Source organism: Mesoplodon bidens (genome assembly GCF_964165515.1).
Source record: "Mesoplodon bidens genome assembly, chromosome: 1".
Taxonomy (NCBI): Eukaryota; Metazoa; Chordata; class Mammalia; order Artiodactyla; family Ziphiidae; genus Mesoplodon; species Mesoplodon bidens.
Window position 1 is genome coordinate 79903069 of NC_138176.1, and position 18072 is coordinate 79921140.

Here is an 18072-nt window from a genome sequence, read left to right on the forward strand (position 1 = left end):
AAGATAATTTTCGTTAAAAGGTGAGGTTCAGCTTTTTAGAAATTTGCTTATTCATTCTATTTCTATTTGTGGTAAAAAATAGTAGAAACAGAATTAGAAAGATATAATTGTATAATGTTATAGTTGTCTTTTTTCAGTAGAATGCATTTTGGCATGCTGGAACGGTATATTCAATTGCAGAGAACAGAATGTTTCCTTAATTTTGCACTGTGTAATATCTTCCCTCTTTTTCCCATACAACACCGCTTCAGATGATGGTGAATAGGACAACCGAGGTACAGTATTGCGGTTATATCAAAATATACTTTGTTTTTATTTTATTTTTTGTCCAATTAGAATAAATGCTCACTAATTTATACTCATGATTGGAATTTTCATTATTAGGAAATTAATTAATTTGGAAACTTTGCCCATAATTAAGGCAAGTGGATAATTCAAAAATTTTAATATAGCATGTATTTGAAGTATTATTTAATCAGTGAAACTTTAAATAGCTTATTAGAGTAGAGCATGAAACAAGACTCTTCCATAATATATATTTTACTAGGTGAGCTTTATTATTAATTTTTTCCAATAAGAGATGTGACCTCCTTTCTTAATGAGAATTCTCCATTTAGAATTTAGTGAAGTGTAATCTAAGGAGGTTTCTCTGCCACTGTTTCATCCTCTTACCTAATTGCAGTTGCCCTTCTATTCTGTCTTTATTTTTACCACACTGTATATAATCAGTAATAACATTGAGCCTATCATGAGCAAAACATTTACTTTTGTCTTGCTCTTACAATAGTGGTCATGAAATCATCTATTTTCCACATACCTAAATAAGTCCCATCAATTAACAAAATCAACAAGAGTATTTGGTTCAGAAGCCTCTGAGAGAGAGAGAGAGTGTGTGTGGGGGTGTGTGTGGGGGTGTGTGTGGTATAAGAGGCACTAACACAAACATTGTTGAAAGTATATTATAAAAATTAACCTATATTATAAAAATTAACTTTCAAAAGCAAGCGACTGCTTACGTAGGTTGATTTTCACTTTGCTCAGGGAATTCTTTAGACTAACATCTCATATGATCACTGGGTTGTGGGCCTATGGGAGTTTTGAGCATTCACACTTAGTATTTACTAAGAGTAGTGTATTTCTAAACCTAATATCTTGTTTATTGACAAATTTACCCATTGAGATGTGAATATACTTGAATTATTCATATCATTTCTTCTGTTCCATATCTGTGTGTGGAACTTAGGTCAGAGATTTTTTTTTAAAAGCCCAACTGCTTGGTGAAATTGCTCAAGACTAGAATCATACAAATTGATATATCTTAATTACTGATTTTAATACCTTTCTTTTGTAGGTGATTTTTGGTAATCGTTTACATTTTTTAAAGCAGTATTGGCTCTAATCATTATGCTGAAAGAAGCAGTTTGAGTAGATACAGGCTGAGTTAGAAATATTTCTTCGGGGACAATAGAATAACAAAGAGGGAAAACCCCTCCATCAATAGTCCTGTAGGAGGGTGACCTGAGCCTTCCACCACCACGTTACTCAGGGAAAAGTTCCTCCGAGGGGCTTATACCAGCCTCGTGTTGATCCAAGAGTCACAGCCTGAGGCATCATCATGGATTTTCAATGAGGCTGTGTCAGAAGATAAATTAGTTTATTTCTGCAAATAGGAAAAATAATATTATTATACTTGAATAAATTGAAAATGATTCATCAGCAGTCACTATGTTTTTCTGAAATTAAATTGTAACTTGAATAAAAGATGCATATTCAGGATATAACTGGGTGACAGGAAATATCAAGATAAAAATGAAAAACATCTAGTGAATTATTTCCTAAAATACTAAAGCTTGACATTTTATAAAATAATAGCCAGGTTGTAGACTGCTTTTTTTCTTCTATATTGACATTAGTGTTTGCCATCATGTAGACACAAAATAAAAATATCATGACCACAAGAGTAGGATTTGGATTGATAGTTACTATTCTTATTTTGTGTCTTGATTTGCTACAGTCAGAAATTATTTGCAGATAATTTGGCTGATAGCACAGAGGAATTTCTATTACCTAAGGTATCTGAATGCTTCTTTAGGCCATTTTAAAAATAAAGTCACCAAAATCTATATATCAAGTGAATAGAAAAATAATGGTTGTGATTTAGATAATGTTTCTTAGAAACAGTATTATACACATCAAAGTTCATTTCAAATAAAAGAGAACAATGCAAAATATCCTCAAAACTGCAGGATTTGATATCCAGTTTTACAGGAACAGTCTTTATTTTTCCTATAATCTTTTATTAAGCAATGAATATTATGGAGAGCAAGAATAATGCCTCTTTTCATACTTTAATAAGAAAAGAATTAATATGCTTCTACTGTGAAAATGGCAGAATTCTAATGAAATTTTCATTAGAAAAAAAAAGAAAGGAAATATGCTTTTCTTCCATTTAAGATTTTCAGACTCATTTTTAAAACATTCTGATAGTAAACTGTTCTCTAATGCTCATGTAATTGATTCAACTTGCTTATTTTTATTCTATATCAATCTTATTTTATTGATCAAGTTTGGTTTAATTAACATTCAAAATTGGGTTCCACTTACTTTTTTTCTTTATTTTATATTCATATTAATTCCAATTATATTGTTTAATTTTTTAAACTTTTTTTTATTATAACAATATAGTCTGACTAAACATAGTTGTTAAAGAGGATAGAAATGTCAGGACAGTGTAAATGATGTAAGATGAATTGTATATGTTCTGTAAGAATTTCTCACAATATTTTCATAGTTCCAAAGATACAATATCAACCAATGCTGTTTTTCATTTAAAAAAACACCCAAACCAAAACACAAACAAATGAAAAAAATAGAAGTTTTGAGATTTTCTCTGGAGAAAACATTTTTTATTCATAATTATATTAATTCTATGGCTGAAAAAATATGCTGTTTAATCATATCGTTTTGTTCTAAAGCTAAATCAACTCAAGAAACATGGTTTCATACAGATAACAAATCTCATAAATAGATAAATTGTTAATGTGATTGGAAATAATGTTACCAAGAAATGTAGGATATTTATTTACCTGTTTATATGTTGACTTATTTACCACTAAATTTAAATAATAGCACTGTAACTTAAAAAGTCTTATAAAGCATTTATGATCTGAATTGCATTGTTCACGTATTAGGTAGATGTGATTTTCTTCTCTAATCCAGTGACTGCAACATACAGAGGTGAAATGCTTTACTGACTGTCATTTTCTTTGCTTTCCACAGAGTGGTTTCACCCCTTTGCACATCGCTGCCCACTATGGAAACGTCAATGTGGCAACTCTTCTTCTAAACCGGGGAGCTGCTGTGGACTTCACAGCCAGGGTATGGATTAAAATAGTTTCTTTTTATTTTATTTTATCTTATTTTATTTTATTTTATTTGGCCATGCGGCACAGCTTGCAGTATCTTAGTTCCCCGACCAAGGATTGAACCTGGGCCCTTGGCAGTGAAAGCGTGGAGTCCTAATCAATGGACCACCAGAGAATTTGGCATTTTACTAAAGTAAAGATTAACAATGATAAATATTTTATTTCCTTTTCCTTACCTGGATTTATCTGTGCTGGAGATATTAGATTTTCCATTTTTTTCCCTTCAAATCACAGGAAGTCGTCACAGCCCAACACGTGAAAAATAGTGTGTCAGTTCACATGCACACAAATCATTTGCAGTAAGGAAGATGTTGATTCTGACGTCAGTATGAGCAGTTACATTTAAAGGTCACACCACGAAACATGAACAAGCAGCTTCAAGTCGATAAAAAGTTAAACTGTTAAAACATTAAGTATAAAATGTATAACTACATTTATACTATGTCCTAACAGTGACTATAGGGCATACAATTTGACAGGGATTTTTTTTTTTTGGCTGTGTTGAGTCTTCGTTGCTGCATGCGGGCTTTCTTTATTTGCGGCGAGTGGGAGCTCCTCTTCATTGCGGTGCGCGGGCTTCTCATTGCCGCAGCTTCTCTTGTTGCCGAGCACGGGCTCTAGGCGCGCGGGCTTCAGTAGTTGTGGCACACGGGCTCAGTAATTGTGGCTCGCAGGGTCCAGAGTGCAGTCTCAGTAGTTGCAGCGCACGGGTTTAGCTGCTCCACAGCATGTGGGATCTTCCCAGACCAGGGATTGAACCCGTGTCCCTTGCATTGGCAGGCAGATTCTTAACCACTGTGCCACCCAGGGAAGTTCCGGGATTTTTTTTTTTTAATAAATTGAGAATTTGCTTATATGAGGAGTCTTACTGAAATAGTAAAAAGACATTATGTTGTGTTATAGTTTTAATGGTATGCTTTCACTGGAAAGAATTCACTTACATGACAATTATAAAACTCAGTGTACTTAATATGAATCAGTAAATGCAGTACTTGAATATTTGCAAAATCATAACATACCAAAAAATCAGGTACACATCCTTGATCTAATGATGGTGTATGATAGCCAAGTAAGGAAATACATATAATTCATGTATATAGTATTTTTGTCCTTAGAAGTCTTCTTCTATGAAACTACATTGAGTTATTTTCAAGTTTTTCATACTGAATTATTCTGAAGAAGGTGTTTTTAAGAATCATTTTTCCATTGGGTATTGATATGTATATGTGTACTCTATTTTTAAGCATAGTAAACTTTAGGATCCCAGAATCTTTAAGTACACAAGTGTTATAATAAGAAAGATAGACTTTAACATAGGGCTCTATCTAGGTAGGATCTGAAATTTTGTTTCTATTGAATATTATGCCAAAGTGTTCCCTTTGTCTTTTGACTGTGATGTGTACATTCAGTACATATGTTGTAGTTATTGACTAACTTAATTATGCAGTTTCATTCCATTTATCATTCTCTACAGTGCTTTGTGGTTTGTGTGCTTTTTTGTTCCTTAAAAATCAAAAACATTGAAACCATAGAAACCTCAGATAAAATTACAAAATAGGTCACAATCTCCTTTGTGCTAATATGAAGCCATCACCATCATGCCCTGTCATACCCAACATGCTCTTGTTTGGTCTTTCCATGGTGTAGAATGGAATCACTCCTCTGCATGTGGCTTCCAAAAGGGGAAACACAAACATGGTGAAGCTCTTACTGGATCGTGGTGGTCAGATCGATGCCAAAACTAGGGTGAGTGTCTCTGTTCTTTCAATTTCCTACCATTATTATTTTTTGTATTCTTTTAGCAGACACTTTAAAATACCAGTCCCTAAACACAGGCAATGTGTTTTCAAGGAAATTGCTTTCTTGGATTCGATTTAAACCTCATACAGCATTTAAAGGTTGCACATCATATGTAAAGTGGAATTAATATTTGCTCATAAGTACCTGGAGAAACAGAATGCTAGCTCCTCAATGAGACAGTTTTTCAAGTCCTTGCTTATTGATTTTCATGGAACAAAGATCAAAGATTGAACTTACTCATCTCTGATTTGGCTAGCTGTAAGTATCAAGAACCCAAACTCATTTGCATACATTAAGCTATGAGAGTGTGGTTTTTATGTAAAATATTTTAATACATGTTGAAAATCTTTTGCTTCGAACTTTTCAGCTCCTAAGTCATTTTTCTTAAGTGGTTATGCTATAGGGATTTGAGCAGGAGATCTCCTATTATGCTTATGGAAAAAAAGGCATACAGTTATTATGTTGCACTTTTACTCATGTCAACTCGCTAAGAGGCAGTGCCCTTCATTCATTTCAAACTTGTTGAGTTAAATATAATTCTGAGTTTTTACATACTCCCAACAAGTAAATAATAAGATAGGCAGGACAGTACACCTGTTGAAAGTGCAGACTTTGAATGCAGATTACCTAATTTCAAATCCTGCTTCTACTGCTTACAAGCTGAATGACATTGGCAATTTACTTGCCTTCTCTGAGCTTAGGCTATAATACTACCTACCTCATAGGGTCGTGTGAGAATCAACTCTTAGGTATTTTTTATGTGGTGTTAATTAAATTACTTAGCTACTCATAATTTTTTATTATGTAATGGAAATTATGCACAATTACTTGCTTAAACATAAAGCTAAACTAGTATTGTACTTTAATACTAATTCTCTGGAGTAGACTTGATTAATCATAGACTTAAGTAAAATTTTAAACATTCCTATTATATAAAATTTTGAAATATATGGTGGAAGAAGTCTATGTAAGTTAGTAGATAGAATATGTCCCTTGTGATATTTTAACTTCACTTTGTTTAATTCTGGGACTTTGCATTCTCATAGTCCAAGGAATAAGGATCTAATTTAATTCCCTTGCAAATCTTGAGGCTAACAAATATTTTGTTTAATAAACCTTATCATCTTTGAGCTTCTAGAAACTACACCAGTCCCAGACTATACATTTTGGGTTTTAATGACCTCAGGAAATGTTGCTTTCTTAATCTCATTTCTCTAAGACATTTGGTCCAGAGCACTTGTGTCATATTATCATGTGGAAGTTCTGGAGTGGTTTGCTTTGTCTATCAAGATCTTTGTTGTGGTGTCCATTGTCTTTGCATCAGAGTTTTATATGGTTTCTACCCTTTGCTTTGATGGCATGCCTTTTCCCTTGTTATGCTGTAGGTGTGCAGAATTTGGAACAATTACATATAATGCTGCATGCTTTGCTTACTTGTTCTCTATATTTAAAGCAAAGAGTTTCTGTACCTCCTCCTTTAAGTACATTTCAAACATAATGAGTCCCTTTACACTTACCTTTCTGTTTCTCTTGAGACTCTCTAATAATTGAGAGTACCAATGGAAAGACAGCACTTTGTAAATGCAAAAAACTTTTATCTTGGTCAATGTCTTAAGGATGCACATTGCTCTTATTAATGCTTTTCTGGAGTATTCATTCATTATTGAGGCAATTGATTTTGTTTTTATTGATCATCACAATATTTGCTTTATTCTTTAAAAGATGCTCTAATTTGCATTCCTACATACATTTGCATATACAATTTAAAAGTCTAACTCCAAATAGGCATTGTTTTTTCATAAAAGAGTACTAAGAAATGGAGAGAAATGGATTCTTATGCTAGTTCTGCCATTAACTAATTGCCCTTGAGCTAGTTAACAATGAAATGTAAGCCTTGGTTTATTATTCTTGAAGGGAATATTTGGACTGTATTTCATCCAGTGTAGCCTTTAGATATAGCAAATAAATGAAATTTCATTCAAGAATTTATAAAATAAAATGGATTTTCTAATTATACATTGTATGGACATTCTCTTCATTCCTTCCTTAAACAAATAATTATTGATTTCCTACTTGGTGTTGTGAACCCTAGAGATAACAGCAGTTAACAAGACAGACTATATCCCTTTACTCAGAGATGCAAATCAACACTACCCAAGGGATTAGGTTAGCAGTGTATTGGTAAAAGTTTAATAATCAGCTCTTCAAAAAAATAAAATAAAAAGCTCTGATTTGTAACCTTTGCCTTTGATGATTTCCATGGTGTAAATACTTTGATACTTTCACCGTGGCCAATTGGAGCTACCAATATGGTATCACTGAATGCAGAATTGGGAAAAGATGTGCAAAAAATTGACTCTCACTAGTGTGTGCAAACTGGTTCCAGTGCACCCTAAGCATCAGTCACAATAATGAAGGTGGTGTTGAGCTTTTCCCTGTAAGTGAAAATACTTCCTCATCTCTAAGGAGTAGGATTTTAAAAACAGTTAGGTTCTTTCAGTTTTGGCTATAACTATCAGAACTGTATCCTTCTTACCAAAAGTAAAATCAAGTAGGAGATAAATACTGAAATGCAGTACTGTGGTCTGGAATCAGGAGGCCAATTCTGGAACTATAATATTTTTATTCTTATTTTTTTGGAACTATAATATTTGATTACTAAGGGAATATGGTTTGCTTTTTCTTTTGTCCTTTAAAAATATATTTGTAGGGCCTCCCTGGTGGCGCAGTGGTTGAGAGTCCGCCTGCCGATGCAGGGGATACGGGTTCGTGCCCCGGTCTGGGAGGATCCCATATGCCGTGGAGCGGCTGGGCCCGTGAGCCATGGCCGCTGGGCCTGCGCATCCGGAGCCTGTGCTCCGCAACGGGAGAGGCCACAACAGTGAGAGGCCCGCATACCGCAAAAAGAAAAAAAAAAAAAAAAAAAAAAAAAAAAAAAAAATATATATATTTGTAAATTAAAAAATGTTATACTTGTTTTTGACTATCTTTTTAGGTAAAACAATAGTGTGTCTTTATATGGAATTTAAAATAATATTAATATTATTGTTTCATTTTTTTCACAGAGGTCTCAATTTCCCTTAGCAGTCAAATTAGTCATAAACATTCTGAATTTAGTATGTTCCATCAAAAATTTTCCCTTGGTCTTATTATTTTCTCACTTATAATGTTTTCATTAGGAGAAGAGCAAGATATATAAAGGCTTTGGGGTAATTAAAAAAAAATCATACCTGTAGTTTCTCCACCACTTTCACCAGCACTATGTCAGTCACTGAGACATTTTGCATCTCATTGGCATTCTCATCATTGACTAGAATCTAGTGTGAAACTCTGAGACATTTTCACCAGAGCCCTGGTTTTCTGGTATCTGAAAAACCTCATTTTAATGTTAAAACAGAAACATTATGGCTAAAATGATATTATTAATTCAAGTTTTATTAAAGGCATTATTGATTTTTATTTTTAAACCTATTTTTTATTTAAATGTGGAAATACTTCCTATAAGGATTATGGCTAAAATATTGAAATACATATTTCAATGCAAACAATAAAAGTATACAAAAAACATTAAAGGGTGATGAATGAAAAACAATACATCAGAAAAAAGGATCACCCTTGCTACTTGTTATTAGGAGTAATAATTAAAATAATAACAATAGTGGCTACCAGTTGTCATATGCACACAATGTTCTGGGCACCCTGCTAAGTACTATACAAATATCATCTTAATTCATCTTCCTAACAACTTACAAAGTATTATTATTTTCTTGTTGAGAAAATGTGGAGGTCTCCATTTGAGAAATGAGACTACCAAGGGGAAAAATGAGTTCCAGAGGAGTTATATAACTTAACCTAGGACACACAACTTAGTAATTAGCAGAGCCTATATTAGTACACAGAATTCAGGATACATTGCTGGAAGAATAATCTAAGCTGAGAGGGAAGAGAGGAAAAGATAAGGAGAGAAATGGTAGTAAGAATCTAATGCTGTGGGTTACCAGCTAGATGAATGGTGTCCCTTTAAGAATTACTGACAGCACCATGTGATTTGAACTGATTCCAGTGAAGAAAAAGAGAGAACACAGTGAAGGGGACTCTGGAGGGGAGGAAAATGTAAACTTCAAACACAGTCTTAAGAATTTAAAAAAAGAAAAAAAAAAGATAATGAACAGATCATAGTCTCTAAGAGTAAAAACTAATTTAAAAGAGTAAGTTGAAAAGTTCTTGAATACAAAACCTTTTGATAAAGATTTTATGGGGGACAATAATGAGACACTGCACTTTGTAGAAAATATCCAAAATCTACCCAGATTGAGCATGTTGGGCAACTTGAATTTGATATAATTCACATATCCTTTATAAGAGCAGATAAACTGCATCACTAAACTGTAAGATTTAGACCCAATTACTTAATCCTTATCGTTACCTGATGTTCTTGCGGGTTTATTAAGTGTTCTCCATGTTTTCCTTTTGTTGTTCTGAGAGCATTTTAGAGGTTTCAACATGATTACACAATGAATATTTCATGTAATCCATAGAAAACAATACTCTACCTTTTTAAAAATGATGTAAGGCAGCATCCCCTCATTTTTCAAACAAGCCTGTAAATTAAACAGGGTAAGAAAAAGCATCCTCATTTGACATATCATGAAGCTGAGCCTCAGAGAGCTTCACCCATGATGGGCTGATCTGAGACTCACACCCAGAGCTCTGTGATTCCAGGGCCTACCTGCTGGACCGTGCACATCATGCCTTCATTCGCTGTGTTGGATTTCTCAAACTCTAGATCTCCATGAAGCTCCCACCAAGAATATGTTTGAGAAATCAAGCTGTAGCTAACTGCTATTTCACTTATATAGCAACCAATGCTCTGTGTTTCCACCATAGGGCACTGAGGACAAGATACAAAAGCATCATCATTTTAATCACTTTGCCCACACAGTTTGTTTTTTAAGCTCCTTTTGGCAAACTTTAAAATAACTTGGCATCCCAACTACAGTAGTTACATACTTTTTTCTCAGAAGACAGTCTTTTCATGCTAATTCCCAGGTAACCAAAATTGCAAGGTCTGTTTTGGTTATTTAGTATCTCAATACTGGCTAGATAGCTTTAACAAAGCAAGGAATAATTATCATCATGGTCCTAGACAAAAACAGATGACACACTCAAATTTGATAATTTGAATAGAGATTAATAAAGGGCTTATTTATACCATTGTGGCTAGACTGAAGGTGAGGCACAAGGGATAGTGGGATACCCTTGGGGCTAGTTAACAGCAGGGCTCATTTCCAACCCTAGACCTGAAAGGTGAGAAGTAGAAGAGGTTACCATCCTTTCAAAGGAGAAAATTGTATGGAGAAGGCTGATTTGGCAGGAGCGTAACCTTGGGCAAAGAGTCACAGCCAGATCTAGTAGATACTTCAGGGAGTTGCTTCTTTGTCTTGCTGCAGATCCCATTGGCCAGCCCCAAACAGAAGCCAGAGGGCAGGGTAGCCCACTGATACAATCGAGAGAGATCAGACCAGCTGACAAGAAACAGTGGAGAAGGGAGGAGCATGGATCTGGAAGGGCAAATGGAAGATAGATAGCTTAGAAATCCCAGAATGTTGTATCAGGAAGTGTTGTAATCCAGGTGAATTATATTTATTAGGAGGAAAGCATAACCCAGAGATATGGTCCATTAGAGTTCTGGATAAATCAGAAGCTTCTAAAGTCCTCTTTTTTTTTTTTTTTTTTTTTTTGCTGTACGCGGGCCTCTCACTGTTGTGGCCTCTCCCGGTGTGGAGCACAGGCTCCGGATGTGCAGGCTCAGCGGCCATGGCTCATGGGCCCAGCCGCTCCATGGCACGTGGGATCTTCCCGGACTGGGGCACAAATCCGTGTCCCCTGCATCGTCAGGCGGACTTTCAACCACTGCGCCACCAGGGAAGCCCCTAAAGTCCTCTTAACTTCTCGTCATCCCTCATTTTCTAGACCATTACCTACCTTCTCAACCTCTTTCCCTGAGACAATCCTTTAAGTCTGAAATCACCAGTTAATTTATGTAGTCATGATTTTATTTTCTGTTTCACTTCTTGCCCATTGTTCTTATATTTTGCCTCATATTTTCCAGCTATTCTGCTTTTTGGCCATGAATAAGAGAAATAAAACCCAGAAGACAGAGGGTATTTGGAGATTGCTCTAGAATCAGAAACTACCTGTGAGGTTATCAGGATCAGAAAGTTTTATAGATAGCATAACATACAGTTGTGCCATAGTTTTATTGACACTATTTTAATGCTATTTATTGATAATAAATTTAAGTTTTGAAAAATAATTATGTATTTTGTAAAATGATGAAAAATAATAGTGGAAACCTTTAGAAGAATGTGAAAAAAATGACCCTTCCCTTTTACGAGCCTCAGGGAGCATTTTAGGAGAATTTATGAAAATAATGACAATTCAAGAGAGAAGATAGACAAATCAGATTAAGAAGAATTTTTAGGAGTTGTGTTAGGACAACCAGAATGAAAATAGTATAACAGTATAATCTCTGGGTGTGGCTCCAGGCAGGTAGGGCTTTCAAGTTCAACAAATGCAACACCCTCTACTTTTCCATCTTCCTAAATATGCAAACACATGACCAGCCACAGTGTTTTTTACATTAAACCGCCACACATGGGATTTCTCTTGCTCTCTCCCTCTTTCTGTTTTGTCTCTGTCTTTCGCATTCTTTTTCTCTCTGCCAAGATCTCTGTCTTGTTTTCTCTCTTACTGTTCTTTATCATTTAACTGATAGCAATTCTATTACTGATCTACTGAGTCACTAGGGCTGAGTTTCAGAAACCTTCTCTTCAAGGTGGCAATAGATACAATCTTGTTTTTTTAAAAAAAGTGAACTCAGGCCTCTCTTTCATTCTTTTGGCAGGATGGCTTGACGCCCCTTCATTGCGCTGCAAGAAGTGGACATGACCAAGTGGTGGAGCTTCTGCTGGAGCGGGGGGCTCCCTTGCTGGCAAGGACGAAGGTGAGTCATTATGAGGAAGATGGAATCCAACAAACACTTTAAGAGTTTTTTGATAATCTCTATTCTTTGATATCTCTATTCTTCTTGAAATCAAAGCATCAGCCAAACATATTCTAATTGATCAATATTTGTGTTCAAGGAATGAGTAATAGATATCAAACTTTAAATTATTTAAAATAAAAAAATACATTAAGATGTATTAAATGTATAACTTCAAGTTCTTTCTATATTTTTACCTGCTATTCTCTCTGCAGATGGAAATGTAAATATTACTGTATTATACATGAATGAGAATATTATATATAAGTGAGAAAATTTCTTACATTCTATTAGTCTACATTTTTATGGTACTCTGAGATGACTATAAAATATATATAAAACTGTCTTTTAGAGAAGCACAAGTAGCAATACAAGATAAGTCTTTTGGCTCTCCAATCTTTATCTCTTAGACAATACTAGTAAAAAGAATTACTCACCGGTGGTGTTGGTTGATTATAATTGGGATTAATAGGTGATGTGGAAAGCATGAGTTAGGATAGGCCAGCTACAAAGAACCAATAAACAAGCATACTGTTCTCTATGGTACAGTACATCTAGTATTTTTTGTCTCATTTCATCAACATGCCCAACCATGAGGAAAACTCTTATCCATATAAATAGAAACCAAGTGATGAGCTGATTTGTTGGAGGTTTTCTTTGGGTTACCAGAAAATATCATGAGATGAAATTTGAAGATAATCACACAGAGTTGTTTAATGGGACATGTAACAAGCCTCAGATTCTTAAATACAACAAAAATTTAGACAAGGGACATGTCTTAATATTTTCTCCCTATTTCATCTCCCCTATACCCTGAACATGATTCATATCAACTGATGCTGTTACTAGGGTAAGCTGAGAAAAATAAGGCAGCAAACAGCAAATATTTTTTAATTTATATTATATCTTAATTGAATATTTAGTTAATATCAGTTGGAGCAAAACTGGCCCACACATTCAAAATTTGTATAGAATGAACTCAGTCTTTAGAGATGTGCCACGCAGATCATGAAAGGGTGGCTCCAAATCAGAAATATATGAAGATGAGAAATAAATCATCTGTATTATTTTTATTCTCATACCTATACTAAGAATGTTGTAGAGATCTGTCTTTAAAATGTAACATTTTGGGCTGGGTCATGCAAAGATAATTATGGAAAGTTTTTTTGAGGAAACGGATTGAAATTTAAATGGAAATAACACAATTTCAGACTAGTCATGTTATAACCAATAAAAGGCCTATATCAAATTGAGGGTAGGTAGATATACTGTTGCACAAACCATAAAATAATCTCATTTACAAAATCTGCCAGTAATTGTCATATCACTAATGAAGACCATGGGTTACCTAGATGGAACTTTTTTTAATGGCCTTCTTGTAAAATCAAATATCATTCATATATAAGGATACAGCATAAAGCATCATATAAGGTTACAGCATAAAGCATTCATATATAAGCATACAGCATAAAGCATCTGTGACTGCATAATCTGCAACTGTCCTACACTATTGAAGTCACCTTCCTTGTTGAGAATGTTGGGCCTTTGGCCTATTCTAGCTTCTTTATCCAGACAGTTTCTGCTTCTTTGAATGTAATGACTGCCAAACTGCCAAATCCTTGGTCAACAGTTATTTTCTAGTGACTGTATTTGCATTGATTAGTAAGAAAGGACAATAGTCCCCTTCTTTTAATGAGCAAATGTTTTTTAATTTAGCTTTTGCCTATAAGCTTATTTATTTAATTTTTAAAAATGACAGTCTCACCTAGACTAATAATTATCAGTGAACTACTTGGCTGTCTTGTATTCCTGCTATTGACCGTCTCTGAGGATTAAGTCTAAAGCTGTTTTTGGCAGTATCAATGATGATAAATTTAGATTATCCTCAAAATTTTAAAGTTGGGAGGTCATTGACACGTGGTCCATATTTGCCTTATACTTTTCTAGCTCTTATCTGACTGCTTTCTCCAAATCCAATTCACATCTCATGACAGAAAAAAGAAGTTGCAGAATTTCCGAGCAGTGTGGATCTAAGAGATGATCAAAGACTCCTTCTCTCCCTGACCTACCCACTTGCTCCTCCTGCATCCACTTTCCCCTCCATTGAGAAGTAAAGAAATTCATGCAGAGAGATGAATTGAATGTAGATTTCTATGTATGGAATTGGATACAGATAATTTAAGCATCAGCTATTACTTGTTTTTGTACATCTAATATTGCCCTAATAATTGTGGGCCAACTGAATTGCTACACGTACTATATATTCATTCATGAAATACCTATTAATTTTTGCCTAAGAATATCACAGTTATGAAATTAAACATTCTCTTATCTTTCCTCTCTGCCAAACATAATCTGCTGTATGTTTAGGTGTCAAGTGGAAATTATTTTTCTCTGCTACCAATGGTTCCAGAGATCAAGAATTGACTTTGTCATGTTTCAGAATCTGAAAGTAGTGACTAAAATGTGGTCTTGGTTTGGTTTGGTTTTGATGTGCAGAATGGGCTGTCTCCGCTTCACATGGCTGCCCAAGGAGACCACGTGGAATGTGTGAAGCACCTGCTCCAGCACAAGGCGCCTGTTGATGACGTCACCCTGGACTACCTGACGGCCCTCCACGTTGCCGCACACTGTGGTCACTACCGTGTAACCAAACTCCTTCTGGACAAGAGAGCTAATCCAAACGCCAGAGCCCTGGTAAACCTAGCCCAGTCCACATTAACTGAATACAGGTCAACATAAGCAAACCCGCATTGATTTACCAATAGTTGTAGACACAGCAGTGCATGGTTACAGATGTGTAGTTAATTCTAAATTTGTCACCTCCCGCAAGCTGCCTGCCTACTTCATGCCTTCATAGTTTGCTATTAAATGATGTCAAGGATAGATTTAAGAGAACACCAAGGTAACATTTCCATAATTAGCAACTCATAGACAGGTATGAAACTTCTGGAGTGATAAGCATTTTTAAACGGAAAATAGAAGTTGAAAAATAGGCAATTATCAAGTAAGTTCTAGACACCTCTATAGAGTCAGAATAAAATTGTAAAAAAGTTGAACTTTATTAATCTCTTTTTGACAAAGAAAGTTTTAAAGTGGTGAATAGATTTTACTACATAAGATAATGTAAAATATAAGCCTGTGAAGAATTCACTTGGAGATATTCCTTATTGACCTCATTACTCAGCCACAGGCTAATAGAAAAGTAATGCTTAGCATCTTCTTGCCTCAGGAAGCATTTTATATAAACTATTTCAGGAATTGCTCAGGAGAAATCTGCAAGAGGCTGTCCTTAGAGCAGCTTCTGTTTCTCCCAAGTTCTAATATTGAATAAATCTTCTTGCTTCACTTATATTTTAACCATAATCATTGGAAGTATTAGACGTACTAATTTATGCCTCTTGTTTCTTAATTCTCCAACTAAAAGCAAATCCTTTTTTCTATTTGTTAAATGGTTTGTGTAAGTTAAATTAGTCTTTAGACAATCAATATTTAAGAGAATGTCATTAGAATTAGCAAATATTGAATCTTATTTTTTTTGGAAATTTTCCATTGGAATCTATTTATTATTGCCTGGGAAGCAACTATACTTTTAGGTTTATGTGCAATTATGTAAGGATATTTATTTTCTTATGAGGAGGAAAGTACTCATTTTCATTTGGATAGTGGTCAATAAGCATGTAAAATATCACACTCTAATCACTGCAGGTCTTTTAAGTGCTGCACATACATGTAGTTATTTATATCTGGCTTATTACATAGCTCATAAATGGGAAATTACTTAACAAATGTTGTGAACAATAATGTCATTAGGATAAAGAAAATCATATGCTTTCCTGAGAACTGCTAGTATAGAAAAATATTGACTGATAAACAGTCCCTATTGGGACATGCAAAATTGTTAACTAGCAGAATAGATATGATTCTATATAGAGACATCATTGTTCAGATAAAAATATAATACTTAAATATAACACATAAGGATTAAGCATGGGGATAGTTAACAAATTTTTATGTAGTTTCCCCTAATTGCTGCACATTAGCCCAGTATGGAAAGTTAGAAAGTACCTTAAAGACTTCTCCACATTCCTTTACTTCTAAGAGGTACCTTCATCCAGTTATTCCAAAAATTCCCCATACTTATTCTGAAAATATTTGGGAACTTAATAATCATTCCTTTTTGAAACAAAATATATGTGATTGACGTAAGTTATAAAAAAAATGTTATATTAAAATATAAGAAATATAACTTCTGGGTATTAAATATTATCAACATAAATAATGATTTCCACTAACATGCAACAAGTCCTCATAAAAACTTTTTAATATAAAGGTTATAACTTCTGAATATAAAATAATTATCAACACAAATAACGATTTCTGTTAATTTATAATACCTATTCCCTAAAGAAAATAGTAGCTAGGCTGAAACATTTATTATAGTCATGTTCTTAGATTTTTGAAGTAAAACAGGTAACGATTTTTCGCTTTAAGAAATAGCTCATCGGGCTTCCCTGGTGACGCAGTGGTTGAGAGTCCGCCTGCTGATGCAGGGGACACGGGTTTGTGCCCCGGTCCAGGAGGATCCCACATGCCGCGGAGCAGCTGGGTCCGTGAGCCATGGCCGCTGAGCCTGTGCGTCCGCAGCCTGTGCTCCCCAGCGGGAGAGGCCACGGCGGTGAGAGGCCCGCGTACCACCAAAAAAAAAAAAAAAAAGAAATAGCTCATCATCAGAAAAACACATGCTTATCTTTGATGCATCTTTAAGCCATGCCATAATCTGACCAATCAGTATACTTTAAAACATTTTAGAACTTGTAAAGTAGAATTGTCTCAGTTTTTTCCTTCTTGGAAGAGTAGGCCCATGTAATTTTCTTCCTTTTTGTTTTCTCTGTAACCACACAAACAGTGCCATACCTACCCACCACATATAAACCAAGTTCAGAGCCTCCAGGAATACACCACCACTTTCTCTCTAAATCCAACACCTACAGCACTTGAAGAAATGGTCACACTACATGAGGATGTAACATTACTGCCTGCAATGTGCCAGCATGGAGTTGTGTGAGAATCATTTCTGCATGTTTTCAACTAACTTGATTGTCTTTTGCACAGAATGGTTTTACTCCACTGCACATTGCCTGCAAGAAAAACCGCATCAAAGTCATGGAACTGCTGGTGAAATATGGGGCTTCAATCCAAGCTATAACAGAGGTAGAAAAATGTTTCAGCTTGTCACGAAACATTCCTTCTCTTACTCCTCCTTCCCCTTCCTTCTGCCCATCTTCTGTCCTCTTCACTCAAGTATTATTTATCTGAAGAAGCCCCAAAGCCCCCACCGGTGCAGAGGAGTAAAACTGCTGTCGCTTTGTTTCGCAGTCTGGCCTCACACCAATACATGTGGCTGCCTTCATGGGCCACTTGAACATTGTCCTACTTCTGCTGCAGAATGGAGCCTCTCCAGATGTCACTAACATTGTGAGTATGGCTTGGGTCAGAATAACCACAGGGAGAAAGAGAGGAAGCGTGTGGGTGTGTAGGAATGTGTGTGTGTGTGTGTCTGTGTGTGTGATCAAAGCTCAGCGGCTGAGCTTTGAGAAGAGCCCTTGTGATAACGTATTATTGAAATAATTGCTAGAAGGTCGCTGAGAGGAACCTCCATAGGGTAAACAATGTTTTAGAAAGTAATAAAATGGAAGCTGTGGAATAAGACTGTGTCAGCTTCCTGGTGCAGATAAATTGAACATGCATCTTAAATACACTTATAAAACAAAATACATTTTAAAAGCTCCTCTGAACGTG

General features: G+C 35.1%; 1 protein-coding gene across 25 annotated transcripts in view; it reads left to right on the forward strand.

Moving 5' to 3' along the window:
* The window catches only part of ANK2 (ankyrin 2), a 720153-nt gene that overhangs the window by 570805 nt on the left and 131276 nt on the right, over positions 1 to 18072 (forward strand). For 14 of the 25 annotated variants that reach the window (XM_081237049.1, XM_081237043.1, XM_081237030.1 and 11 more), the window contains 7 exons: positions 252 to 275; positions 3280 to 3378; positions 5073 to 5171; positions 12133 to 12231; positions 14770 to 14967; positions 17386 to 17484; positions 17650 to 17748. In XM_081237049.1, coding sequence (XP_081093175.1) covers positions 252 to 275; positions 3280 to 3378; positions 5073 to 5171; positions 12133 to 12231; positions 14770 to 14967; positions 17386 to 17484; positions 17650 to 17748 — 717 coding nt within the window. The remainder of the gene's footprint in view (positions 1 to 251; positions 276 to 3279; positions 3379 to 5072; positions 5172 to 12132; positions 12232 to 14769; positions 14968 to 17385; positions 17485 to 17649; positions 17749 to 18072) is intronic. The other 11 variants (XM_081237038.1, XM_081237045.1, XM_081237046.1 and 8 more) reach the window with 1 other exon arrangement.